The sequence below is a fragment of the Budorcas taxicolor genome, chromosome 9 (assembly GCF_023091745.1).
Source record: "Budorcas taxicolor isolate Tak-1 chromosome 9, Takin1.1, whole genome shotgun sequence".
NCBI classification, from domain to species: domain Eukaryota; kingdom Metazoa; phylum Chordata; class Mammalia; order Artiodactyla; family Bovidae; genus Budorcas; species Budorcas taxicolor.
Window position 1 is genome coordinate 85,679,297 of NC_068918.1, and position 27,332 is coordinate 85,706,628.

General features: G+C 43.5%; 1 protein-coding gene and 1 non-coding gene across 2 annotated transcripts in view; one reads left to right on the forward strand and one right to left on the reverse strand.

Moving 5' to 3' along the window:
• SNX9 (sorting nexin 9) overlaps positions 1-27,332 on the forward strand; it is a 92,064-nt gene that overhangs the window by 41,060 nt on the left and 23,672 nt on the right. The window contains 7 exon segments of the mRNA XM_052645565.1: positions 1,534-1,608; positions 2,886-3,011; positions 18,381-18,546; positions 20,493-20,640; positions 21,911-21,995; positions 23,984-24,109; positions 24,227-24,344. Coding sequence (XP_052501525.1) covers positions 1,534-1,608; positions 2,886-3,011; positions 18,381-18,546; positions 20,493-20,640; positions 21,911-21,995; positions 23,984-24,109; positions 24,227-24,344 — 844 coding nt within the window.
• On the reverse strand, positions 20,119-20,191 carry TRNAG-UCC (transfer RNA glycine (anticodon UCC)). Its single transcript has one exon. It is a non-coding gene; the product is annotated as a tRNA-Gly (tRNA).

Consider the following 27,332-nt stretch of genomic DNA (forward strand, 5'->3'; position numbering starts at 1 on the left):
TTTTCTTGGCAGAACTCTATTAGTCTTTGCCCTGCTTCATTCTGCATTCCAAGGCCAAATTTGCCTGTTACTCCAGGTGTTTCTTGACTTCCTACTTTTGCATTCCAAGCCCCTATAATGAAAAGGACATCTTTTTTGGGTGTTAGTTCTAAAAGATCTTGTAGGTCTTCATAGAACCGTTCAACTTCAGCTTCTTCAGAGTTGCTGGTTGGGGCATAGACTTGGATTACTGTGATACTGAATGGTTTGCCTTGGAAACGAACAGAGATCATTCTGTCGTTTTTGAGATTGCATCCCAATACTGCATTTCGGACTCTTTTGTTGACCATGATGGCTACTCCATTTCTTCTGAGGGATTCCTGCCCTCAGTAGTAGATATAATGGTCATCTGAGTTAAATTCACCCATTCCAGTCCATTTTAGTTCGCTGATTCCTAGAATGTGAACATTCACTCTTGCCATCTCCTGTTTGACCACTTCCAATTTGCCTTGATTCATGGACCTGCCATTCCAGGTTCCTATGCAATATTGCTCTTTACAGCATTGGACCTTGCTTCTATCACCAGTCACATCCACAGCTGGGTGTTGTTTTTTCTTTGGCTCCATCCCTTCATTCTTTCTGGAGTTATTTTTCCACTGATCTCCAGTAGCATATTGGGCACCTACTGACCTGGGGTGTTCCTCTTTCAGTATCCTATCATTTTGCCTTTTCATACTGTTCATGGGGTTCTCAAGGCAAGAAAACTGAAGTGGCTTGCCACTCCCTTCTCCAGTGGGCCCCATTGTGTCAGTTAGTTTTCCTAAATAACAGGCAGTCCCAAAGCTTAGTGGCTTAAACAAATAGTCGATTGTTGTTGCTTGGGGATCCACAAGCCAGCCAGGTGGTTCTCCTGACCTGGGGTCACCCATGGGCCTGCATCGCCCAGCAGGGCACGAGGGCAGAGCAGGCCACCATGACCTCCTCTGTCTGGCATTTCTCCTGCTGGGGGTCGACTGGCTTTGGGTCGGCCAACAGGGAGATGGAGCCTTGTCTCTGTCATCATCTGGCAACCCAAATATCCAGCTCTTTGGGGGAAAAAAAACCAGTGAGCTGAAGTGTGCAAAGCCTCTCGAGGCCAGCTCTGTATTCACCCCGTGTTATCTCCACCTCAGTCTGTTGGCTGAAGAGGTCACAAAGGATAGCGCAGGTTCTGGAAATGAGGGTGCATTCTGTCCCTTGACAGTTGGAGCTGCAAACCATTTGTGTAGTCTACCACAGACCAGTCAACAGAAGGAAATTACAAAATCTTGGCATTCTGTTTCTCTCTCTCTGATCAATTATTGTTGAAGTTTGATTTTTCTCATTTTTAAATTATATCCTTTTCTGGCATAAAGAGAAAGCTTAAGAATTTGAAATTTTTAACAGCGTTAGCCCCATGGGAATGAAAAGGTTAATGGGTTAATGTTAATTACTTTTTTTATGGATAATTCCCAGAGCCAAGTTTCTGCAGGAAATTCCAACTATACTCTTTTTTTTCTTTTTAACCTTTTTGAGGATGTTGGTGGAGGATGGCTGGAAGGAAGAAACAGCAAAGGAGAACGAGGGCTTGTTCCAACAGACTATGTTGAGGTAAGAATTTACTCTTGTTTATTAATTAAACCTGGTCTTTGTCATATGCGTTTTTACGAAGTATCAACTTAAAGGGCAAGAATGAAAGATAACTTTATGTTTAACGAAAAAATTCCATTGTAAAAATAATACTTGCTGATTATATAAAATGTAGAAAATTCACTGAAGTAGAACCAAGAAGAAATATTACCTATAGACTTACATGCCAAAGAGTGACTCCAAATGCTTAGCTGAAGTTCCTTCCAAGGATAGCAGCTTTTAGTTGTTCTGAATAAAAGCCTCTGTTTTTCCGTTGCTGACACTGTCGTAGCTGCTGCCTACCATACTGTGTACTGTAGAGTGGACTCACAGAGTTTAGGCAGCAGACTCTAAGGTCACTGTCTCCTCCCTGTGCTAATCTAGGGCCTCTCCGTCAGTTCCTTCTCCCATTCTCCAAGGCCCAGGGTCTGGAGTGAGCTGTTGCCCGGTGTAAGCTCTGTAGTGATAAATGCCAAGGATGCTGTGGGGACACACCCCACCCAGCTGACCAAGGCTCTCTGAGTCAGCCTCGCGGCGCCCCCTGCTGGCTGTCCGTAGGTCACGCAGAACGGAGCCCTGGGTCCATGGTGAGCCTGCTTCTCTCATCCCGGGTGACAGCGAGAAACTGAGGCTGCCTGGTAGCCTGTGAGTAAAACTGGAGTGTAGCTCAGGAGCAGAGCTTGGGTTCCCGTCCAGTAGAGAGAGCACGTGCCCTGGGAGGGTGTGTGCTGGGCGCTGCCTGCAAAATGGGAAGGCTAGCTGTTTTCCTGACTGAGTTCAGTGGGGAATTTTGAGCACTCTGGAGAATACTGATGATATTGCTGAAATGTTGGGTTGGCCAGAAAGTTTGTTTGGGTTTTTCTAGAACATCTTTCCTGGAAAAACCTGAATGAACTCTTTGGCCAGCCCGACATGTGCACGGGCAGGCTCCCCACCTTTCCAGACCCTATCAGAGGATTCACAGGTCCCTGAACCCAACCCATGCGTCTCATGTCATGTTTGACCTCTGTACACCGTGCATTCAGGATCCTAAAAACTGACAAGAATGAGAAAAATGTGATAAGCTGATCCTGGTATTAGTTGTGTTTTTCTAAAGAATTCTGCACACTTGCAGAAAGGAATCGTTAGGGCAGTTGTTCTTGAGCTCATACCTTTTAAGAATAGAAACCTTTTGATAGTTCTTACTTGCCATCAGGGATTCTACCTCAGAAATAACTCTATAGTCTATGAAAGTAACTGTGGTCCTTCCTTATGTTCAGATTTTGCCGAGTGATGGAAAAGATCAGTTTGCTTGTGGAAATTCAGTGGCTGACCAAGCCTTCCTCGACTCCCTGTCAGCAAGTACAGCCCAAGCCAATGCATCGGCCACCAACAGCAGCAACCAGGTAAGTCGTACTCTGGCTCGACAGAGCAAAGCACGCGTGCGAGAGCTGGTGATGTGTCAAGCTCTTGCCATTCCCTGAAAGCACGGACAAAATAGCTGTTAGGTGTGTGTGTGGCATTCTTTTGCTGGGTTCTAACAAAGACCTTGCCTCTTAAGCCTGCTGCAGACTATTTTTATAGCGTTGATTATTAGTGAGAAGGCAGGGTGTTCATTGAGAGTTGCTAGTAAAAGTCTGCCATGTTGAACACAGACCCGATAAACTGGGAATATCCTTGCAAGCGAGGGCGAGGAAGGAAAAGGGTCTTCTGGGGTCAGTGTCAGAACTCTGGCTGGAACAGGACACGACTCTGTGGCCGTGGCCCGTGACTTGCGCGTCCGGCGTGAGCCCCTCCTCTTGCAGGTGCAGCGCATGGGAAGGCAGCCGCAGAGCCAGTAGTTGGTACTGTTACTGTACTGCTTCTAGAAAACTTGGAAAAGCGGGATAATTTTAGAAAAATGTACTGAAACTTTAATATTAATTTTAATGAATTTGACCAGTTTGGCTGACTACCTGACTCAGTTCAGTTCAGTCACTCAGTCATGTCTGAATGACTCTTTGTGACCCCATGGACTGCAGCACGCCAGGCTTCCCTGTCCATCACCAACTCCTGGAGCTTACTCAAACTTGTGTCCATTGAGTTGGTACTGTCATCCAACTATCTCATCCTCTGTCGTCCCCTTCTCCTCCTGCCTTCAATCTTTCCCAGTATCAAGGCCTTTTCTAATAAATCAGTTCTTCACATCAAGTGGCCAAAGTATTGGAGCTTGGACAGCAAGGAAATCAAACCAGTCAATCCTAAAGGAAATCAACCCTGAATATTTTTTCAAAGGGCTGATACTGAAGCCGAAGCTCCAGTACTTTGGCCTGGTTCAGTTATTGCTAAATGATTATCCAGAGCCAGCGTCAACAAGAAAATTGAGAAGATGGATCTGAAAATGTTACTACTTCCTACCTCTTTAGAAATGAATGGGCTTTAGGAGATATCTCTTGATATTTTTAACTACATAAAAGGCTTTAAATAGTGTAAAGGCTAATAATCATCTCACAGTTATCTGCTTATAGGATATTTATATCTTAACCTTTTAAGAGAGTTTTTCAAAGTACTGTTACTAAATGTTAATTGCAAATTTTATACATTTTAAAATAGCTTTTGTGGACATCCTGAATTACAAATTAGTCTGGCTCAGATATTTAAAATTTGGAGGTGAAGTTATCACCATAGTTGAGCATTCTCTTGTATTTTGTTAATATATAATACCTGAGAATGTTGGCCAGTTAAAGTTTACTCAAGATAAAATGTGAAGAAATAGTAGTAAAATCTTGTTGTTTAGTCGCTAAACTGTATCTGACCCTTTTGTGATCCCATAGACTGCAGGCTCCTCTGTCCATGGAATCTCTAGGCTAGAGTACTGGAGTGGGTTGCCATTTCCTCCTCCAGGGGATCGTCCCAACCCAGGGATCAAATTCATATCTCCTGCGTCTCCTACATTGGCAGGCGGGTTCTTTATCACTGGGACACCAGGGAAGCCCAGTTAAACGTTACTTGACATTTTACCAGGGATTCTTAGCCTGGGTGCTGTTAACGTTTGGGGCCTGACGCTTCCTCGTTGTGATAACCAGCAGCGTCTCTGGCCTGCCGCACCACCTTCACAGCAATCACCAAAACTGTCTCCAAATTGCCAGATGGGCAAAGTCAGCCCAGCTGAGATTCACTGATACAAAAACACCGGTGAAACCGCATTAGTAAGTAAAGGACAGCATTTCAATAACGGGGAATTATATTGAGATGATCATAAAATAAGTGAAGGAAACAAAACATAGAGCTGTTTATCATATTTTAATTCAGGGACCTATTTCAACCATTAGTTCAGGGTCGGCTGAAGCAGTTTAACTCATAAACACAAATTTAAAATCAATCTCAAATTTTGTTATATTATGAAGAAGATTTCTCACTACGTAAATGTAATATAAACTGGTCAGCATAATTTTTTTCTTCCAGGTTGGTTGAAAGAAAATATAATCAACTTAATGACGGTTGGGTTTTACTAGTCCAATCTGACATTAAATCTAATCAGATCCTTTGAAAGCAAAGACAAACTGAAACCAGGAGTAACAAAATACAGAATACATGACTGTAATTAATTAATCTGAGCATTTGAATTTACTTAAATAGGGTAAAAATACTTGTAACAGCCACCTATGATCTCAGTTGTCTGGGATGTACGGACAATCTAAACGGGCCGAGACTGTGGTATGCTTTACAAATGCTGTTGTTAATTGGTAGCTTTGGAGAACGTTGCTGTCAGGTTTTTCCATTATTTCATTTTCTGAATGTTGGTTAGAAAATACTATTTTTGTTCCAGGGATATGCCTCTTGGGCTTTTCTAGTGATTCTGGCGTTGCCTTCTCCCCCTGAGAAGAGTTTGTTTGGAAGCAAGTGTGTCAGAGGAGGGCGTCCCTTGTGGCTCAGCTGGTAAAGGATCTGCCTGCTGTGCGTCAGAAGGAGCCAGCCCTCTCCTCTGCCCGTGGGTCAGGCAGGCCCCCACCCCGCTCCCCCCTCCCCCCTCCCCGCTCCCCCCTCCCCCCTCCCCGCTCCCCCCTCCCCCCTGCTCCCCCCCGCTCCCCCTCCCCCCCCCCGCTCCCCCTCCCCCCCCCCCCCCCCCCCCCCCCCGCTCCTCCTCCCCACCACCCTTAGCTCAGCACACCACACTCTTCCTAATCAGTATCCTTTTAGTCGTCTCAGCACCACTTGTTTTGAATTTGGCTTTCTTCCCAGGCAGGCAGGGTAAAGCCACACATTGAGCTGCTGCTTATCTATCTAACTGTCGTGTCTTTCTTTTAAATCATATTTTTAGACAGATCTCTCTAAAAGGTTACATTCCACCTGCAGATGTTCATAAATAACTTACTTTGAGCCTGTTATTTTTTAATTTATCTGAACCCTCCTTGACTTTTGAAGCTATACTGCATTTCAGAGTAGTTAGTTCACACATTTTTAACTTACTGTGTAAAATAGCACTTCCTTTTGTTTTTCTTAAAATTCCTAATTTCAGATTGTTGAGGCCCCTTCTGGTTCTAGCTTCTTACTGAGCAAGCAGAGGTAAGTGCAGTGACTAGCGTAGTGGTAGATAATGTTCGTGCAGCAGCCCCACAACCCACCGTGACCTTTTTCTTTCTTGTTTAGAACATGAGGGAACTCCTTACCTGTAAAACACAGACTCGCCGCTTGACTGTGGCATAGACTAGACTGCAAATGTCAAAGGAATACAATGCATTATTCTTTAAATGTGTTGGAACAATTTAATTTGGACAATGATAAAGCTGTTTATTTTAAATACTTGGAAAAAATATAGGCAACTTTTTTTTTATAACCTTGGAATATAGAAGGTGTTTCTAAATACAACACAATTTATAGCAGCCATAGAGCTGCTACATTTAAATCAAAAAGTAATATTCACCTAGGAAAAGAATTTCTAATGTGCCAGAGGTACCAGGTAATTCTGTTAATAGAGAACTCTCATAAATCTATAGGGAAAAGATGAACAGCTCAGAAAAGAAACGGGCCAAGGGGGTGAACAGATTTTTTCATTGGAAAGGAAGTACAAAGAGCCAGTAAATATTGCAAAATGCTCATTTTGAAATTGTTTTTATCAAATTAGCAGAGAATTAAAATGTTTTAACACCTATTGTGAGGAAAGGGATGTTCAGTAGGCAATCCCGATGTGGAGCTGGTGAAGATAAACCGACAAAGCTTTCTGGAGGACAGTGTGAGAGTCTGTGTTAGTACGTGAAGTGTTTCTGCTCTCTGACCCAGCACCTGTGAGCAGGACCCCCTCTCTGCTGCCGGACAGGCGTCTGGGCAGGAAAGGGGGTCCCCTGCAGCACTGTTGCACAGCAGAGCCGGGAATCCACGTCGTCAGCAGGGGCTGGCCAGGGAGACTGCAGGACAGCTGCCCCGCGGGAAGCCAGGGCTGCTGGTAGAAGAACGAGGGTAGCTTCAGATGTGCAGACATGGATGATTGCGCCTTTACAAAGGCATCTCCCTACGGATAGTGCTACCTTTCTTGTGTTTGGATATATACACAGGATGGGGGAGTTTGATGAAAATGGTAATGATGACTGCACAACATTGACAATGTAATTAATGCCATGAAACGGTGCACTTAAAAATGGTTACAATGGGAACTTTTACATTACATTTCAGCACAATAAAAATTTTAAAAATAAATATATACATACCACAAAATACAAGCATATATATATACACACCACAGTTGCAAACTGTGTAGAAAACTTATTGCAGGATATTAAAGAAATGAATTAGATTCTTGTTTTTTCTTTTTCTAGTACAGATTTTAAGGTGGATGAGGACAGCTATTACAATACCTTTAAAAAAGAATAGTTTTTAGTGGTTATTGGTGGTTTCATTGTTAGTTATTTATCTGGTATTTTACAGATTCAGGAGCACTTCCTATTAGTAGCTGTGCCTCCAGAATGTATTAGCCTGCTGGTGAAAATAAATCTCAGCTATCATTGCAAAACATGTGTTAATAGTTGTCCTCATGTTGGTTTTCGCCCAGTTGTTAGTGTTTAAATTATATAATTATAAAAAGGTTCTCAGTGTAGATCTTTTAAAAAACTCTTCAGTCACTAAATCTTTACTTTTTAGAAATTAATGAGACATTTTTGTTTGCTTACTCCTTGGAAGGAAAGTTATGACCAACCTAGACAGCATATTAAAAAGCAGAGACATTACTTTGTCATGAAAGGTCCGTTTAGTCAAGGTTATGGTTTTTCCAGTGGTTATGTATGGATGTGAGAATTGGACTATAAAGAAAACTGAGTACCAAAGAATTGATGCTTTTGAACTGTGGTGTTGGAGAAGACTCTTGAGAGTCCCTTGGACTGCAAGGAGATCCAACCAGTCCATCCTAAAGGAGATCAGTCCTGGGTGTTCATTGGTAAGACTGATGTTGAAGGTGAAACTCCAATACTTTGGCCACCTGATGCGAAGAGCTAACTCATTTTAAAAGACCCTGATGCTGGGAAAGATTGAGGGCAGGAGGAGAAGGGGACGACAGAGGATGAGATGGTTGGATGGCATCACCGACTCAATGGACATGAGTTTGAGTGAACTCCAGGAGTTGATGATGGACAGGGAGGCCTGGTGTGCTGTGATTCATGGGGTCGCAAAGAGTTGGACACGACTGAGCGACTGAACTGAACTGAAAGAGCAGTGGTGCTTAAACACTAATTGAAAGGTGTATAAAGCTAGATGTTTTATCTGAAAGCTTTTGACTTGAGGGGTTTTATTTTTCTAAACCCCTTATTTTAATAAATCCCTTTCGAGGGATTTATTTTTCTATCCTTTTGAAATACTAGAAAGATATACATACTTGGAATAAACTACTTCTCGTTTTGTTAAAATTCTTGCTTTTTATCACACTGAATCCCAGTTCCCCAGGGATGTCTGTTCTTCTGTTCCCTGGTTTTCCATCCCATCCTTCTTCTGCTCCACATAGGTTGGTGTGGTGGGAAAACTGGTGTAAGGTTTGACCTTAGAGCTGGGTTGACAATCTGGCTCCACTTGCAAAAGTCGAGGCTGCTTCCTGAACTGTCTGAGGACCAGGCCACTGGTGTAAGTGGTGTTGGACTCACAGAAGATGTTTAAGAAATACTCTCCTTTTCTCATCTCTTCCCTCTCCAGGGAACAACCTCATTCTGCTTATCCTTTTTTGTTCCAACCATCTCCTTCTACCCTCTCTAGCTGGGCAGAGGATCCCCCTTATAAATATCCCCCAATCCTGAATTTTCTCTGTAGTTTGCTCAATGTCCAGCTTTTTGTTCAGCATTTCTATCTGCCTGTCTCCTCTGGATCTCAAACTCTGCTTGAACAGAATTGCTCATTATTCCCCCACAAATCTAGTTTCTCCTCCAGACTTTCCCATTTCTCTTTCTCTGAAATGTTGTTTATTTCTATACTGTCTTTTCCATTCTACTTTTAAAGCCCTGAGTGCCGTTCTGAGCTGTAGTTATGACAGCAGTGTCCTGAATCCTTCAGGTGTGTAAGGGCAGGAACACGCTTGGCTTTGATCCCAGACCTTGCCTGGAGTTTATTCCCAGATCCCATCCTTACTGTATGACTCAGGGTGGCTGTCTTAGCTTCTGTGTGCCTCAGTTTCCTTCTGTGTAAAGACCTCACAGAATTGTTGCAAAGAGTAAATGGAAAAAAGTTCTAGAGTGTTTAGAACTATATGTGGTACTTAGTAGGGGTTCAGTTATTTTTAATAGTTTGGATATTAAACAAGTCAAACCAGTCAGTCCTAAAGGAAACATCCCTGAATATTCATTGGAGGGACTGATTCTGAAGCTCCAGTACTTTGGCCACCTGATGTGAAGAGCCAACTCATTGGAAAAGACCCCTGATGTTGGGAAAGATTGAGGGCAGGAGGAGAAGGGGACGACAGAGGATGAGATGGTTGGATGGCATCACCGACTCAATGGACATGAGTTTGAGTAAGCTGTGGTGAAGGACAGGGAAGCTTGGTGTGCTGCAGTCCATGGGGTCAGAAAGAACCAGACCCGACTTAGCGACTGAACAGTGAGCCATTTAAGCTTTGAGGGGTAATTTCCAGTCAGTAGTGCTGCTGTGACCGGCTGCAAATGGATCTAGAATGCTGTTGTGATCTAGCCTTATTTTTAAAAGGATGTGCAAGTTTTTATATTTCTGTAGATGGCTTTTTTAAATCAGTAGAGTTTCATCTGTAGAATTCAGTGATGTCCTTTTAGCAAAAGATCTATAAACAACAAAATGGGAAATTTTACAAGTCCTATCTGTATTTTGAGCTGAAATGATTAGGCTTTTTACATAAGACAGTTTATACTTTTTGTGGGCCTTTTTGAGAAAGAGAATTAAACCTTTATCAGAAACTAATTGAAATATTCTTGGCTTATAAAGGAATCACATTATTTACTATCCCTATTTCCTGACACAGCTGGCACATGGTTATTAAACATCTGATGAATGAGAAATGTCAGATAAAGACGTTGTGCCTCAATCAAGCAGATGAGTTACAAAAAGCAAACCAAAACACCATAACCTCAGCTTTCACAAACCCAGTTAATTTCTGTTCATTTTTGTTGTATGCCCCTAGACAAAGTTTTCCTCTGGAAGTTCCTTCCTTCCTTCTTTCCCTCCAAGCAGGAGACCATATATTAGGGTGTAGCAGTGTGAACGGCCGTGACAGCGTAACCAGTAAGGTGTAGACGTGTGTGACCGAGGCACACACGAGAATTTCCTTGCGTTGTAATAAGGTGGACCTACGAATGCTTTCAAAACCTTTCCCCCAGGATGATAATACACAAGGTGGTGAGCCCCCTGATTACTGACCCTCCTTACCTGGTAGACGTATCAAACTGAGTGACCTGTGTTGACCTGTACTGAACTTAGAGCATCCTCTGTAAGGATCCAGGTGGGCAGCAGGAGCTCTGCTTACTCGTCAGCAGCTGTTGAACCTTCCTATATATTGTTTGTACTCTTGTTTGCTAGTTTGGTAGAAAGCTCGGCAGAAAGCAACCATAATGAAATATAAGTCACCTTTTGCGTTGATTCTCAGGCCTCAGTTTTGGCCTCATAGCTGAGGTCTGACCTAGTTTGGGTGGACACAGAGAAGGGCGGGCGTCCGTCCCCTGTCTCTCCGTCTTTTCTCACAGCACTGTCAGTCTCGTGATCTGGGCAGTGAAGAGTGTTCTTCCTAGACTGTGTCTTGAAGAACAGGAAAACCAGTTGAACCAAAAGACCTTATTTCCTCTGAATCCATAAGAACATCCTGGGAAACCAGTGAGTCAAGTCAGTGTTGCTGTGGTTTTCTAAACAGGTCCTTGCCCACATTCACTGACGCCTGTTGTCAGAAGTAAGTGTTTGATTCTTATACGTCCTGGTGGCCCAAGGATGTCATCTAAGAGGCAAAGTACAGCTAAGTAGCAAAATATAACAAAACCAGATCCTATTATTTTTGTGGCCAGCGGTTGCAGACTAGTGGGGTTTTTGTTTTTGTTTTTGTTTTTTTCTTTTTTTAATTTATTTAAAAAGAAAGTTACTTAAGAAACAGTTTAAGCTTCTTAGGGTGGGGCCAGAGCAACGTTCAGCCTAGGGATATTTTTGCCTCTCTCTCCAAGCCAAAAGCCTTTGCGGTTCTGTACCTAATATCACACCCCATGAATCCTGAATTCTGAGGTTTTCCATGCTGGCTGGTGAGATCCGCCCTGCCGAGAGGTTGATACTTAACCCTTCATGTGGTTGCTTCCTCATATGGGTGTGCTGATCAGTACGCAGCCTTAGACCTGGGATCCCATCCCCACCCCTTCACCCAGTCTCTGGGGCCTCTGTGCCGCTCTCTCCTTCTCACTGCTCTGCCCCAGACTCCCAGCTCTGTCTCCTCAATTCACAGAGACCAGTGGTCTTTGTGTGGATCCCCCATCCCTGACCTGAGGCCTGGAAAGTCTCTCTAGGTAGGTGTCAGGTCCCCGATTGCCTGTTGGCCAGTGATTTGAAAACAGCTTCATATATAATGTCTCTTTTAGTTTTAAGTGGATCCCAGTTACTCCATCATGATTGTCTTCTTTGTGTGTTATTAGTTGATTTCCAAAACCAAATTTACTTACATTTACAAAATGGAAATCACACCACCACTTTCTTCAGAAGGAAGTTACACCTGGAAAGCATGTTCTCAAGCACTATGTAAATGTTAATCGCCGTGACTTCCCTACTAGATAGTTGTGGAGCTGGGATTCGAAGCCTGGAAGCTGGGCTCCAAGGTTGTCCTCCTCAGCGATGCTGACTTGGCCACTGCCTAGCTCCGGGGAGCATATCAGTTATCTCTTCTCAAGTCAACTCTGCATATCAAGGTGGTCAGCGGGCTCAGGAGCTCGCAGCGTTCATGGCCTCGCGGGCTGTTCTGTGCTCTTAGCCGGTCCTGGATAGGTTCTTTATGGCTTTCAGGTTCCAGGAAGCTTTGCTCATCTCACATCTGGTGGCTTTGAAAGCACTAGTTCAACATCCTGACATTTTTTAAAGCTTGACATTGTTTTCCCCTGGAGTTCTTTTTCTGTGACTGTATGACTTGCATGATATTTGTTCCATTCCTTCTGTGCTGCATATAATTACTTTTAGTACTTCAGTGATACTGTGTTGTGACAATAACAGTCTTTAGAATATATATTAATGCACGGAGAATAACCCACAGCTATACAGTAAGGGCTTTGGTTTCTGCATGTAATGTTTGTGCATGAGTGGCATGCTGGAATTTTCTGCTGAACTTAGCCCTGCTATGCATTTGCTGTTTTTAGCTTCGGTATACTCTTTTTTTCTCCCCCACCCTTCATTTACTGAGCACCTTTTTTTATTTTAAGGTGGATATTTTGGCTCAGATTGGTTGTCTTGAAAGTCTCAGCCAATCACCACCTTCTTCATCTTCTCCTTCTCCTTCTCCTTCCATAAATAAGGTAAAATTCAATTTGAAACCCTTAGAACTAATCCTTTTCCCCTAAGCGAGGTGTTGTTTCCAGTAAAGTATCTAACTAAATAAAGGTCTTCTTGGGAACATGGCAACATAGAAAGTGAAGTCACTCAGTCGTGTCTGACTCTTTGCGACCCCGTGGACTGTATCCCACCAGGCTCCTCTGTCCATGGGATTCTCCAGGCAAGAATACTGGAGTGGGTTGCCATTTCCTTCTCCAGGGGAAGCTTCCCAACCCAGGGATCGAACCGAGGTCTCCCACATTGCAGGCAGACGCTTTAACCTCTGAGCCACCAGGGAAGATAGAAAGTGGGACATATAGGAACTGAAAGAGTGATTGGGATTTATACCTTGGAGACCTTTCAGCTAAGACTTTCAACGAGACTTGATTGATGAATTTATTCCATGGGCAGTGAGGTCTAATGAAGGATTTTTAACCATGGAGTTGACAGTCTGGATGGTTTTGATGCTGTAAGGGGGGGCTGGCCCGGAAGAGAATGATGACTCAGTAAAAAGGAGAGAAAGGGAAGACCTGGGAGCAAAGGAAAGGAGAGGCCCCTTAAGACCTTAGCGGAGGAGCAAAATGCATTCTCATGCTGCCAGATGTCTGCAGGTGAGAGACAGAAGGGGTTCTAGGAATTGAGAGCCAAGAAGTCAGAGGCCAAAGGATCATTAAACCGCTTGTTCTATAGCCCAGTTCATTGCAGCTGGGGTAAGGCTTTGAAGAAAAGCAAGATCTCAGCATTCAGCACACAGAAAATGTGCCAAAACCCCCAAGAATCAAGAGTTGCTTTTGATCTTTAGAGGAAGAGACCATCAATTATATTTTCAAAACAATGCCAGATCACATTACTAGAGAAACTTTTATTTAAATAGGTGATTATAGGCACTTAAAATACTTTCTATTCTAGCCAAAGATTTGTTTCCTTCAGATACATATAAGAAAGAGAAAGGAGACAGAAATGTTTTGCCATAAAGTGTAAACTAGTGGGGATTTACTCAAAGACTACCAGTCATCAGGCTTTTCTCTGTGTTCTAACTGAGCCATGTAGTAAGACAGCCTCTGCTGAATCTGTGCCATGTGCTAAATACTCTGTGAGATGTTTTATATGCATTATGTCATTTAATGCTTACAAAAGTCCTGTGAGGAGGTTAATGCTGTTATACCCATTCAGTAAGAATGGAAACTAAGAGAGATGGAGCAAATGGCCAAGTTCATACAGTTAGTAAGCAGTAAAGCTGGGATTCAAACCCAGATAGACAGCTCTAGAGCTTAAATTCTTAACCACTGCACCCACGAGAAGTTTACTTGAGTCAAATCACAACAGTTTCATAAAGAGATTTAACATTCAACCTGTGGGCTGTTTACTTGAGTCAAATTGCTACAGTTTCATAAAGTAAAGTGAAAGTGGCTCAGTCCTGTGACCCCATGGACTGTACAGTCCATGGAATTCTCCAGGCCAGAATACTAGAGTGGGTAGCCTTTCCCGTCTCCAGGGATCTTTCCAACCCAGGGATTGAACCCGAGTCTGCTGCACAGTTTCATAAGGGGATTTAAAATTCAGCCAGTGGGCCAGTGTTCTCATCCTTGCCCGCCTCTGACATGTATTTGTGAGATGCACAGCTTTCCTGCAGGCTTGGTGCACAGATGGAAAGTAGAGCGTGAACAAAGGGAAGGATGTGGGGAAGTCTGGGAAACTGCAGGTTGACACATAGAGTGAGGATCAGTGGCGACTAGTGAGGATGGGGAAGTCATGGAAGGAAAAGGTAGGACTTTGATCAGTGGACTGATGAGCTTAGAATCCATCCTGTGGTCAGTGAGGTCTAGTGAAAGGTTTTGAAATAATGCAGTTGAGTTGGTCGGGGAGGGGGATGTTGTTACCATGAAGGGAGGGAAAAGAAGAGGATGAAGACCTCGCTGGGTAGAAAGAGGAAGGAGAGCTGGCAGAAAGCAGAGGAGAGGCTTAGACGGTCGTGTGACCAGATGCCTGCAGTCAGGGGACAGCAGGGTTATTGGGGGTGGAGAGCAGAGGAGCCAGAGGCCAAAGTACAGGGAGGGCAGGTTCAGGGGGAGGCAGACCCCGGCTGCTGTTAGAGGAGGGGCCGTAGTGATAGAACCTGGGGAGATTTCTAGTTGGTCAGGTTTGAAAGATTTATCAGCACAAGTCAAGTTGAAACAAGATAGAAGGAATATTCCCGGGGGTGAGTGGGGGTTGGGGTTGGGGAGGCAGGACAAAAGCAAACAGTGATTTGCCAACAAGGATTTCATCACCCAGGCAGAGAGCTAAGATCCTGTGCACGGCCCAGTCGCAATGCCACTGATTATAAACAATTTAGTAACGAAGTAGTTTTTCAAAGAGTATCATGTTATGTGTTTCAGCTTTTTTAGGATACTTACTATGAATTTCATGTCCCATTTGGTGGTGTTGATACAATGCCTTTCTCTGAGGGTTTGCCAACAGTCTTACTCTCCAGTGGGGCTGGACTTTCTGTTGTTCTAGATTGCAGTTCTTCTGTTCCTTTTCCTCAGCAGTTTCTAGAAATGCCAGACGAATATCTGTACTTACTGTCATGTTACCAGCCAGAATTTGCATACCTTTTGAAGTTTTTATTGTGAAAACAAAACCTCCTGGTTTAGAGTCTGGAGAGCACAGGATATCTGCCCCCCCAACCCCCCAAGAAAGCTGTGGAGGAAGGGATTCTCTTAACTGCAGTGTGACTGGCCAGCTCTCAGCGCAACAGCCTTCTTTTCCAGAATCCACTAGAGTGGCTTGAGAGGAGCGCCTTGTCAGCCGTGTATTTGAGAAATTGACAGTCATATGGATGAAATGTCTTTCTTCTGTTAATATTTGACGTTGAGCAAAATCATTAGTAACGTCATCTTTTTTCTTGAAGGTACAAGAGATGTTAGAATGCAATCACATTTCCTCTTGTAAAACGTGTGCTCTGTTGTTGACGCTTCTGGTAGGTGGCTGGCAGTTATCCCCCCATGTGTTAAGTGGCTGGCAGTTATCCCCCCATGTGTTAAATGGTGAAGAGTGAGAAAAAACCCAACCACGGTGGCATTCTAAAATATTAGAGAGGCATATGAGGCCATTTGGGTAATTGCCTTGCAAACCTTTCCTCTCTCTCTCTAATATCAGGTTTGTTTCATTTTGTTTTGTTTATGTGAGAAGGAAGACTTTGCTATTCCATGTCCTTGAATTAATAGATTTCAGTGTTGAAAAAAAATTTTTAAGGCGTTATTTGTTTTCCCTAAATTTATCTACAAATTTAAGGTTCAAGTGAAATCATGTTTTTTAAACTTGACATGTTGTTATTGTTGTTGTTTAGTCACTAAGTTGTGTCCGACTTTTTTGCAACCCCACAGACTAGAGCCCACCAGGCTCCTCTGTCCATGGCATTCTCCAGGCAAGAATACTGGAGTGGGTTGCCATTTCCTTCTCCGGGGGATCTTCCTGACCCAGGGATCAAACCTGCATCTCCTGCATTGATGGGTGGATTCTTTACCACTGACATACTAATCCTAAAACTGAAGGTTGTTTTAGTTTTAAAAACAGAAAACTGATGCTGAAGTTTACTGTAAAAATAATAAAAGTGGGCTCCAAAGTAGTTTGGTATTAGAGGAATGCTGCTGCTGCTAAGTTGCTTCAGTCATGTCCGACTCTGTGCCACCCCACGGACGGCAGCCCACCAGGCTCCCCTGTGCCTGGGATTCTCCAGGCAAGAACACTGGAATGGGTTGCTATTTCCTTCTCCAATGCATGAAAGTGAAAAGTGAAAGTGAAGATGCTCAGTCATGTCTGACTCTTAACGACCCCGTGGACTGCAACCCACCAGGCTCCTCTGTCCATAGGATTTTCCAGGCAAGAGTGCTGGAGTGGGCTGCCATGGCCTTCTCCAATTAGAGGAATAGGCTATAGGAAAGAGTCCCAGAAATAGTCCCAAGTCCAGTGTATGGTGAAGGTGAATCAGTGGGGAGAGAATGGATTATTCATTAAATGATGTTAGGGCAACAGATGACTACAGGAAAAAATTAGGCTGGATTCTTATATTATTTCTTATACCGAAGTCAATTCCATACAGGTTGAAAATTTAAAATTTAAAAATCTAGGCTGAACCTAGAGCCCATTATACAGAGTGAAATAAGTCAGAGAAAAACAAATGTCATATACTAATGCATATGTATGGACTCTAGGAAAATGGTACTGATGATCCAATTTGCAGGGCACCAGTGGAGACACGGACGTAGAGAACAGATTTGTGGACTTAATGGGGGAAGGAGGGGGTGGGAAAGAAGCAGAGAATAGCATGGAAACTACCATATGTAAAATAGATCACCAGCGGGAATTTGCTGTATGACTCAGAGCTCAAGCTGGGGCTCTGGGACAACCTAGAGAGGTGGGGAAGGAGGTTCAAGAGGGAGGGAACATGTGTATACCTATGTCTGATTCATGTTGATGTATGGCAGAAGCCAACACAATATTGTAAAGCAATTATCCTTTAATTAAAAATAAATAAATTATTTAAAAAATCAAGGAAACAAACAAAAAAAACCTGTGGTTGCCTCCGGCTGCTCTTACTGCAGTAGTCCTTGAAATAGGGTGGCATGTATTGCCCATTTGAAAATTTTATTTATAACATTAATAAACTATAAAATTATGCAAAAGAATAATGGGAGAAAATATTTTAAAAATAACTTGGCATGATAGCCCCATTTTGTGCAAGACGCCACCCCTTGGCATGCAGCAGGAGTGTAGGAAGGAGTGCGATCTCTTTCTAAAGCAGTTTGACAAAATCTTATCAATTTTATTAATAAATGCACACTTTCATTACCCAGTAATTTTCTTCTGGGAATTTCACATAGATCTATTGGATATGTGAGGAAAGATGTGTAAGGATGTACACTGCAGCGTTATTAGCAGTAGCAAAACACTGCAAACAAGTTAAATGAGCATCAGCACGTGCTGTTTAGATGATGGGAAACAAATACAAAGGAGTTGCGTAAAAGAAGGTCATCGTATTAATACCTAGGAGAATGTTTCAGGCTATAGAAAAACAAGAGAGAAGTGCAGAGTAGAAAGTGCAATTGGAGCTCACTTAGAACATGTTTAAAGCAAAAAGAATCTCACTGCATGGCATGTGTGAGTATGTACAAAGGACTTTGTTAGGAGTCGTCATCTCTGAAAGAATGACTAGCATCTTAAGGTGGTAGGAATGCTTTTATATATCATATCCTTTTATTCTTTTGATTTTTTTTTTTTTACTGGGAACATAATACGTTTTGAAATAAAAATTAAAACAGTTAAAAATACAACTGATTACTATCAAGCAGTTAAGGTCAATAAAGCATATTATTAGCATATATAATCTCAAAAATATAATATTAAGTGGGGGAAAAAGCATGCAGAGAGAAACAGACGGCACAGTGTTGTTCAGGTCAGCTTTGAAAATAGAAAATAGTTGTTATTTATGAGTATGTCACATATTCTGTTACACAATGGGAGTGTCAGACACACATGAGGATGAGAGCAGGTTCAGAAAAACCGTTACTTGGGGGAAGGGGAAAAAAGAGAGTTTCTCTGTTAACAGTTGTAAAGTTCCTGAGCAAACACGGCAAATTGCTAGCAGTGAAATTCGATTGATGCTGCTTTTTGTGCTTGCCTACATGTTTCTAAAATTTTATTTTTTTAATTATTTTACATTTCTATCAGTTTTTTTTCAGCACCCCTATTCAATTGCTTCCTACCGAATTGAGTAGTGCTTTCTAGAAGTCACAAAAATCCTCTCCTTTTTTTACCCCTAACAACAGGTCAGCAGTGGCAGTGACCCCTGGTCAGCCTGGAATGCTTCCAAACCTGCAAACTGGGAAAGCTCGGACAGCTGGGGAGCCAAGCCGGAGGGGGCTGCAGCCCAGAGAAGCGCTGCCAACAACTGGGACTCTGCCTTTGGCCATCCCCAGGCCTACCAAGGACCAGGTGAGGGGGCCACCCTTAGAGGGCATCCCAGGACCAGGTGAGGGGGCCACCCTTAGAGGGCATCCCAGGACCAGGTGAGGGGGCCACCCTTAGAGGGCATCCCAGGACCAGGGGAAGGGGAGGGGCACTCTTAGAGGGCATCCCGGTCGAAGGGGTTTAATCACAGGAACTGTGGTCTCACTAATGGCAAACTGACTCTTCTGAATCCTAATGAGGTAATTATACTCTAGTCCGCTCTTGGTTCCCTCAAGGAGAACCTTGTCACACATGCAAGTGCTTTCAGGGACCAGGTTCATAAAGTGAAACAAGAGAGCGACCCTGTGGGGCTGTGGAGGACAGAGGGGGGCAGTGGGTTGATGCCGCCGCAGGAAGACTGAGCTGGTGTTCCTGGTGTTCCACCAGAGAGGCTGGAAATCTCGATTTTTTTGTCATCTTCCCACTTTAAAATCCTCACTATTAACACACATTTGTTTTTAAATCTTGGGCCAAAAAAAATGAGCACGTGGATTAACTGTGGTTTATCACCTGCCGGTGTATGACCTCTGACTTAGCTGTTCTATCATTTCCTGAACTACCTGTTTGACTCCCCGGTGCTTAATGGAAACACTGAGGCAAAGGAAGACTGTCTAAAAGCAGAAACAGTTCAGGAATTAAGAAAGGTTATTTATGTCTGTTCTGAAATTAAGAGACCCGCCCACTGTTTTGTAATGACCCCTGTCTAAGCTCATTGTGCCCAGAACTGAGTGTGCTGAATGGCAGGAGGCGTGGGTCGGGAGCCTTGAAGGGCGCAGGTGCTGCTTTCTGGCTCCCACCCCGCCCGGGAGTCGGGGGCTGGGTCCAGACCAGACTGCTGATATCGCTTCTGCAGTGACGTGGCGTCGCTGGAATCCTGGCCCAGATCTTTCTGATACCTTCTAGTCTTTTCTTTTTCCTTTTGACATCTGTCTCTGGGCTTCTCATGGTGGCACTCTCAGGGAGGAGATCCCAGGGCACTTCCCTGCCTAGTGCTGAAGGGACACCTCAGGCCTTCAGAGGTGGGAGACGGAGGCAGAGAACAGCGGTGGAGGGTGGGCGGGAGGAAGGCTGGCAACACCCCATCTGACACAGAGAGGATCACTAGAACGTCAGGTCAGGCTCCCGGCGCTGGCGTACTCAGTGCTTGTCCCTTGCTTCTCTCTTTCTCCTCCACCCCCTCGTCCGTCTCTGGCCTGCATTAGTGTTAGTGTTACGCAACTCCTTTCCAAAGAGCTGACACCCTTTTGTCCTCGCCAGTCTCTTGGCTTAAAGGGTATTTGACCTGTTTATTTGCAAGTTTATAAAGCTAGGTTTATCAATGTGTAGGTGGCTCAGGGGTAAAGAATCCACCTGCCAATGCAGGAAACACAGGAAACATGGATTCGATCCCTGGGTTGGGAAGATCCCCTGGAGAAAAGAAGGGCTACCCACCCCAGTATTCTTACCAGACATGACTAAGAGCAGGACAGCACAGCTGGGCCTCTAGCAGACCTTCCCTGTGCACCAAGGGTTTGCTTGGCATCTTTTGGCTTCACCACATAGCATGTGGGGTCTTCGTTCCCTGACCAGGGATTGAACCCGAGCCCCCTGCGTTGGAAGCACGGAGTCTTAACCACTGGACCACCAGGGAAGGCCCTCCAGAGTGTTTTTATCGTTGACATTTATCTGAAGGTACTTGGACCAACAGCCCTCTTCAGTTGTTTCTGACTTGTCTTTTGTGCCAAAAGGCAGAATCCTCAAGACTCACAACTGTAACTCACAAGCGTAACAACACAGCCTGTACTCTTCGCATCTTTATTGTAATCCTGACCATGCACCCTTTTCTTCTTTAAAAAATTGGTTAACCCAGTTGGTAGCTGTTACCAGAAAATTAAGTCATCCTGTCTTTATTTGGTTTCTATTTACCGACAATCTTCTGTTCTCACCTCCAGCAACTGGTGATGATGATGACTGGGACGAAGACTGGGATGAGCCCAAGTCATCTCCCTACTTCAAGGATTCAGAGTCAGCAGAAGCAGGAGGTGCTCAGCGAGGAAACAGCCGGGCCACCAGCTCTTCCATGAAGCTGCCACTTAACAAGTAGGTGTAAGAGCTGGGGGAACAGGTTGGTGGGGGGGTGCAGTGCTCTCGTATGAGAGGCTGTGATGAGACAGAGAGGCTGTTTCTCTTTCCAGTGATCACAGAGTTTGGGGCGTGATTTGATCATGTCTATTTTTTTATTTGGCTCTTAGCTTGGAAGCTTTTTTTTTTTAACTGAAATATATGTTCCATTTAATGATCTGCCAAATACTCTTTTTTACCTTTATCAACTCATGACATATTGTTTCATTGCTGACATCACAGGAAAGCTAAAAATAATAATGATAACTTTTTCTTTTAAATGTTTTACCACGTATTGATCTGTTACCATGACCAGGCTTTGTGCAGAGCAGTTTGTGTGTTTTCTCTCATGGTGCTCTCACACCCCTTTATGGTACATATGCTCTCTTTTACTCTTGGAGACACAAAGCCCAGGGACGTGAAGGAAATGATATGGGCCCCTGTGAGCATCACATTGGCCTTTAGCTTGCTTTAGGAATGAAATCAGATGGAATGCAGCTGGTTTTTGTAGAAATAAGATTTCTTTTCCTATTTTAGGTGTTTTGCTTTCTGAGCATTTTTACCCCCTGTTTATTTTCTTTAAAAAATTCTAAAACTCAATCTTGTCTTCTTTAGACGTTGCGCTTTGGGTGGGTATACATTGATTCCACCTTTTCTTCCATTTAGAACTTTGCCTTGGGTGTAGATTTGATTTCTGGAAATAGCCAAGTTTATTATGTTTGAGGTCTCTAAGAAGACAGGTTCTAAAGGCAGTTTCCAAAGAAAATGGCACAAGTGCTTATGAACAGTGGCAGTTTCTTTGGGGTAATTGTGGCCTCCTGAGGGAGAATATGGACAAGCGCTTTAATTTGGATGTAGAATGCTAGCATGTGGCCTTCGCCCCATGGAGTCATCTAAACTGATACGCTCAGCACTTTCTCTCTGCCTCTATTCCTGGGGGACGGTTTCTGGTCTGCCCTTCGGCCTCCGAGTGGTGATAGAGTGTCTCAGATCAAGCAAATCGAGCACCCATAAATATCACACCTTCTGGAGTCAAACTGTCCTCTTACCAGATAAAGCTTAATTAAATGACTAATTGGCTGTTGAACAATCTGATTATGTCAGGTTTCATTTACCTTAGTTTCCGAGTTCCGGTACATCTGAAAGACAGAACAAGTTCAAACTGTTGTATTAAGTAAATGTGGACGAGAGCTATAGAATTCTTACAAGGGAAAGGATAAGACTCACGAGCATTTGTCCTCATGATTAGATTTCCTGGATTTGCAAAACCTGGGATGGAACAGTATTTGTTGGCCAAGCAACTGGCAAAACCCAAAGAGAAAATTCCGATCATTGTAAGTGTGTTTCTTTTTTGTTTTTTGCTTTGTTTCTGATTAAGCTCTTGTATAGTATCTTAAAAAAGGTTATTAGTCATTTAGAAAGTATTCTTAAACACATTTAATGCTTCAGGTAAGTAACTGACAATATATTAAGAGTATAAAAAATAGCATAAATTAATGCCCATTATTGTCTAGGCATTCTTTATTTTTACCTTTTCAGACTACCAGTACTTGAACAAATGACCATAGTATTTCTTTTTCTGAAGTGTCTTGAAGTTACCTCTTACATGTTGTTTTTCTACTAGCCAAACATATTTAGCTACTAAACGCAATTCAAATACTTAGGTTTCTACCTTGGCAGAGTACACGCATGTTATCAGAATAAGTTCCCTTTTCCTCTGTGTTGGTAATAGTTTTCTTTCGTTAAATCAGTTGTCCAGTTCGTGGTAAGGACCTAGCAAATGAAAGCTGGCAGTTAGTGACATCATTCAGAACATCCATCTTTGAACGGCTTGCTCATCAGATGACACAGGCTCCATGGTTTCACCCACATGTTGACTATGGATAGATTTTCTAAGTGTTACCTAGCTGTATATCTCCAGATAAAATTTTAGAAAAGAAATAGCTGTCTTCTGACCCTGCTGATTTAGTCATGTACCTGTAAGTTGTGAACAGGGCAGAAGGACAAGAGGCTTTGAGTGTAGTCACTGTGGACTCAAATAAGGAGGAAATAGTCTAGTCTTATTCTATACTCTTTGGGTCCTAGGAAACTCAATGATATTGCAAGAAAGACATTGTGTTTTTCATCTTACTTGTTCCTACTTCTTGGGAATGCTTGAAATCCTGGAAAACTCCAGAGAGAAGGGCTGGAACAAGAGCCCTTTAATCCTTCTTCCCTGAAAGCAGACTTGGAGTGATTATCTTCTGAATGGCTAGGTTAAAGATTGCTTTTTTCTTCAGGTGTTTTTGTAAATACTTAACATGTATCCTGTTCTTTTCATTAAATTTAAAACTCCACAGAGTCAAGAGCCCATGGCCCCCCTGCCCCTCAGATTCTCATAAGCATGGGACTTTGTCATAAGCGTGAAAGTGTTAGAACAGAGCCAAAGGACCCCGGCATTTGAGTTGTCCCACATATTTTAGGCAGGCCTGCCTGTGTGGGCTTCTTGTGTGGAAAAGGAAGTGAGGAAAGCCATAGAGGCTTCAGAAAACCAAGAAAAAGCAGAGACCTGGTCCTTTGGTTTTAAGGTGTAGCATCCCTACCCACTAGTAGAGTAATGACCTCATGGATGTTGGGCCCTGGTTGGTCAGAGTCTCCTCTCTTGGGCCCTGTCACTGAGGGAAGTTTCCCAAAGCTCCTCTCAAAGTCTCCTGCCCTGCAGCTTCAGGAGGGTTTTCTGGATCTGGGTCCCTCTTGGAGAATCATAATATTAAGCACTTGTTGTCAGAGACCTTTAGTCCCTTATTAAAGCTCTCTAGGCTCCAGTCACTGTCCTGACCTAGTAGCCTCTGAACTTTCATACCTCACCTCACTTTTTCCTCCTTTCACCTTGAAAAAGAATTAGGGCATACAGAAGATGAGAGGAAGTGTTGAGGAAGTTTGATGGCAGTTTGGCATTGCTGAGACAGCCAAGTGTGTCGTTTTATTTTTCACAGAGCTATTAGTCTGCAGTAGATCTGAAATTTTTAAAAGCTAGTCCTTCATTACATAAAACTGGGAACGCTGGACTGGAGAAAGATTGTGTCCTGCCCAGCATCCTCTCCAGGAAAGGCAGCTCAGCCCCTCTCTGTGGCCTAAGATGCCCACACGGGAGCAGAAGGGCCTCTCGATTAAGTGTGTTTTTCAAATAGAACCTTAGTAAGAACAGACAGCATTTATGTAGATAATTTCTCAAAGAAGAGCAAGAATGACTCTCCTAAGGACTTCCAGCCCTAAAAAGAATCATTTGATGATTTATATCAATCATGTTAACTGATTTTCCACCTCTCCCTGCAATGTGTAGGTTGGAGATTATGGCCCAATGTGGGTTTACCCTGCCTCTACGTTTGACTGTGTGGTAGCAGATCCCAGGAAAGGCTCCAAAATGTATGGTCTGAAGAGCTACATTGAGTATCAGTTAACCCCTACCGTAAGTATCCGAGTTATCAAAACAGAACCGTGCTTACATCGCTAGGGACGGCTTGCTTTTTTCTTCATTTTCTATAGTTGATATTGGTAACTTTTTTTCTCTTTCCTTCTCTTGTAGAACACTAATCGATCAGTAAACCACAGGTATAAACACTTTGACTGGTTATATGAGCGTCTACTGGTTAAGTTTGGGTCAGCCATTCCAATCCCGTCTCTTCCAGATAAGCAAGTCACAGGTGAGTAGGTGTGTGTGACAGAACTCAAGGCAACAAGTGAAAAGACTCCAGTTAGAGTATTCCAACACAGATCAGGAGTGGCGCTTTCTAGCCTCCAGTGGAGCAAGATGTGGGGGTCTGGAACCAGCACCTAACTGCAGCCATAAATACATATAGATACATACACACACACACACAGCAGCTACCTGCAGCCATAAATACATATATAGATAAATACACACACAGCAGCTAACTGCAGCTATAAATACATATATAGATACACACACACACACACACACACACAGCAGCTAACTGCAGCCATAAATACATATATAGATACACACACACACACACACACACACACACACACAGTTCACATATTTGGAAGTTGTCTAGACACCTAACAAAGGGTCTCATAAACTTGTCTGCCGACTCCCTGCGTACATGTGCATCTTGGATTCTGACGAAGTCACTGTGTCTTTGCTGCTACACCTTTTCCAGTCCCAGTGTCTTTATTGCTAACCCTTTCCTGTAAGAGAAATATATGCAAATATATGCCTTTTTTATATGTGAAAAATGACACCTGGGAAAAACAGGAATAATTCTAATAGTCTAAGGTGGAAATTAAAATGGATGACCCAGATAATGTAAACGCATCACACGCTGCAGCTGTGTCATTTTCGTTGGTGGTGCTGTGCTCAGTCCTGTCGGACTCCTTGGAACCCCGTGGACTGTAGCCTGCCGGCTTCTCTGTCCATGGCGTTTCCCAGGCAAGAATACTGGAGCAGATTACCATGTCCTCCTCCGGGGGATCTTCCCAATCCAGGGATCAAACCCATGTCTCTTGCATCGCCTGCATTGCCAGACGGGCTCTTTTAATACCGCACTACCTGGGAACCCCCTGTCATTTTCATCACAAGGCTGTAAACACCAGATGTAGACGCCACAGAGCTTCTAAGTGTTAATGTAGAAAGTTACCAAGTTTTCTACTCAGTTATTTTGGTGACTACTGATATTTAAATATTTTTATTTATCATTAATAATCACCCTCTCCCTTTTCTTATTTATTTAAATGTCATTTCCACCCCCCCCGACCCCCACCCCCAAGTAATCTCCTAGTAAATAATCCACAGTGCTACCAGAGCCCCTCGTAAATGTGCAGTCGCAGAGTGTTTTTTCCTATGTCTGTTCTGAGAACGATCAGTGATTTTTTTTTAACCCTTTCGCCTAATCTAGAATGTTAGTACTTAGGAGTCAGTGTGTTTGTCTTGGAATAAAAGTTTGTAAAGAAGCTGAACTTCACATAGAGATTAGAGTCTCCATGTCTAGCTAGAAAATATTGCAATACATGAAACTCTTAAGTAGAGAGAGAGAGAGAGAAGGATCAAAGATGAGAGTAAGACTTGCAAGCTGGGAGCTGGAACAGTGCAGGAGGGACGGACGCGGGGCTCCAGAGGCCTGGGAGTTGGGAGAGGATTTGGTCCTCACTCAGCAGGAGTGAGATAAAGAGACAGGAGAGGGGCTGGGTGCTGCCCAGCCCAGGGCAGAGCCCGCTCAGGTGGCAGGGAGGTTGGTCCCAATGTGCCAGGTGTCACGTGTGCCCTGGCCCCTCACACACGGGCGCTCTCAGCTCAGACATGAACAGGTGCCGCTCAGAAGTGCTGAGAAGGGATGTGACGTGATTCCAGAGCTCACGCCGTGAGATGTGGACTAACTAATCCTCAGCTAGAGCCAGTGACCTTGGGATAAGCGTGGCTTTGTGCTTTGCTTTGTGCAGTGTGTATGCTTCTCTGAAATGTTTTGAAGAGATGGAAACCGTTTTTAAAGAAATTTGTTTGATTTTGATTTGGGGGGGAAAACTTTTCAAAATTTTCACATTGTCTTAGCAGAATGGAGGAGTGGGCTTGCCTTGCCGTCCTGGGGCTGACACCCAGGCAGCCTCTCGAGGAGCCCAGGTGGCAGGTTGGGTGCATGGCTGCTTCCTCCCACCGTGTCACCCAGACGTGTCACCCACCCCCGTCCTGCACCCACTGTGTATCCTCACTGTCCCTCCTTTCTGTCCATATTGTCTTAATCATAGCTCTCTTTCTAAAAATTTAGATTTCTTTCCATGAAAACTTGGGTTCTGCCTTTCTCCACAGTTTCAAGTTTGAATTTTAAACTCTCTTTTATCAACTTGGTTAGCATAATATGTTCTCCATGGTGTTGAAATAAATGGATTAATGAACTGTCTTAGAGTTGTGGGGGGTTTCTCTTATTTTTTTCAGTTTTAATACACTGTTTATTTGGAATCAGATAACCCATGGCCTATCCTAAAGCATCATGGAGTCATGGTTCTCCCATAGTAAGGTTCTTTTTTTTAAAAAAAAAAAAAAAAAAAGGTCAGGCCTGAAGCCAGGGGATGTCAGAGAAAAGCACAGAAGCAACAGCCCCTCAGTCCGAAGAAAGCTGGGCTTTGATTCCCTGACTGGGCCGTGTGCCGAGGAAACCAGGAGGCACAGAGCCGCTCTGTTTCCCCTTCTCTCATCTGCGTCCTGCCTGAGATGCCCACAGCATCATTATTGTATGAACGCCCTTCCCTTAAATCCTGGAGAGGAGAAAAAGGAATACCAAGTAGATGATGTCATGACGTTTCTGTGCACTCGATAATCCATCCATGGAAAGCTTAGAGCTGAGATTTTTCTAATTTGTTTATGGATTTTATTCTTTATGGAATAATATTGAATGAATCTGGTTTTATTTCTGGGGGCCAAACTGGTATATTAACATACTTCATGAAAACCTAGGTCAGGGTCATAGGAAATGGGCAGATGGAAATCCCTCCTCTCCTTTTTCTTAATTCTCTGGAACCTGATAAGCATATCCTCACAAGAACAAGATAATAGCTGAAGTCCCAGTTTGTAAATAGACCAGCTGTGTCAGAAAAAAGTTTTAGGAGAAATAAGAATGACTATTTAATTAATTCCAACCGATGAGTAGGTTATAAACTCTTGTATAGTTGACTTGCTC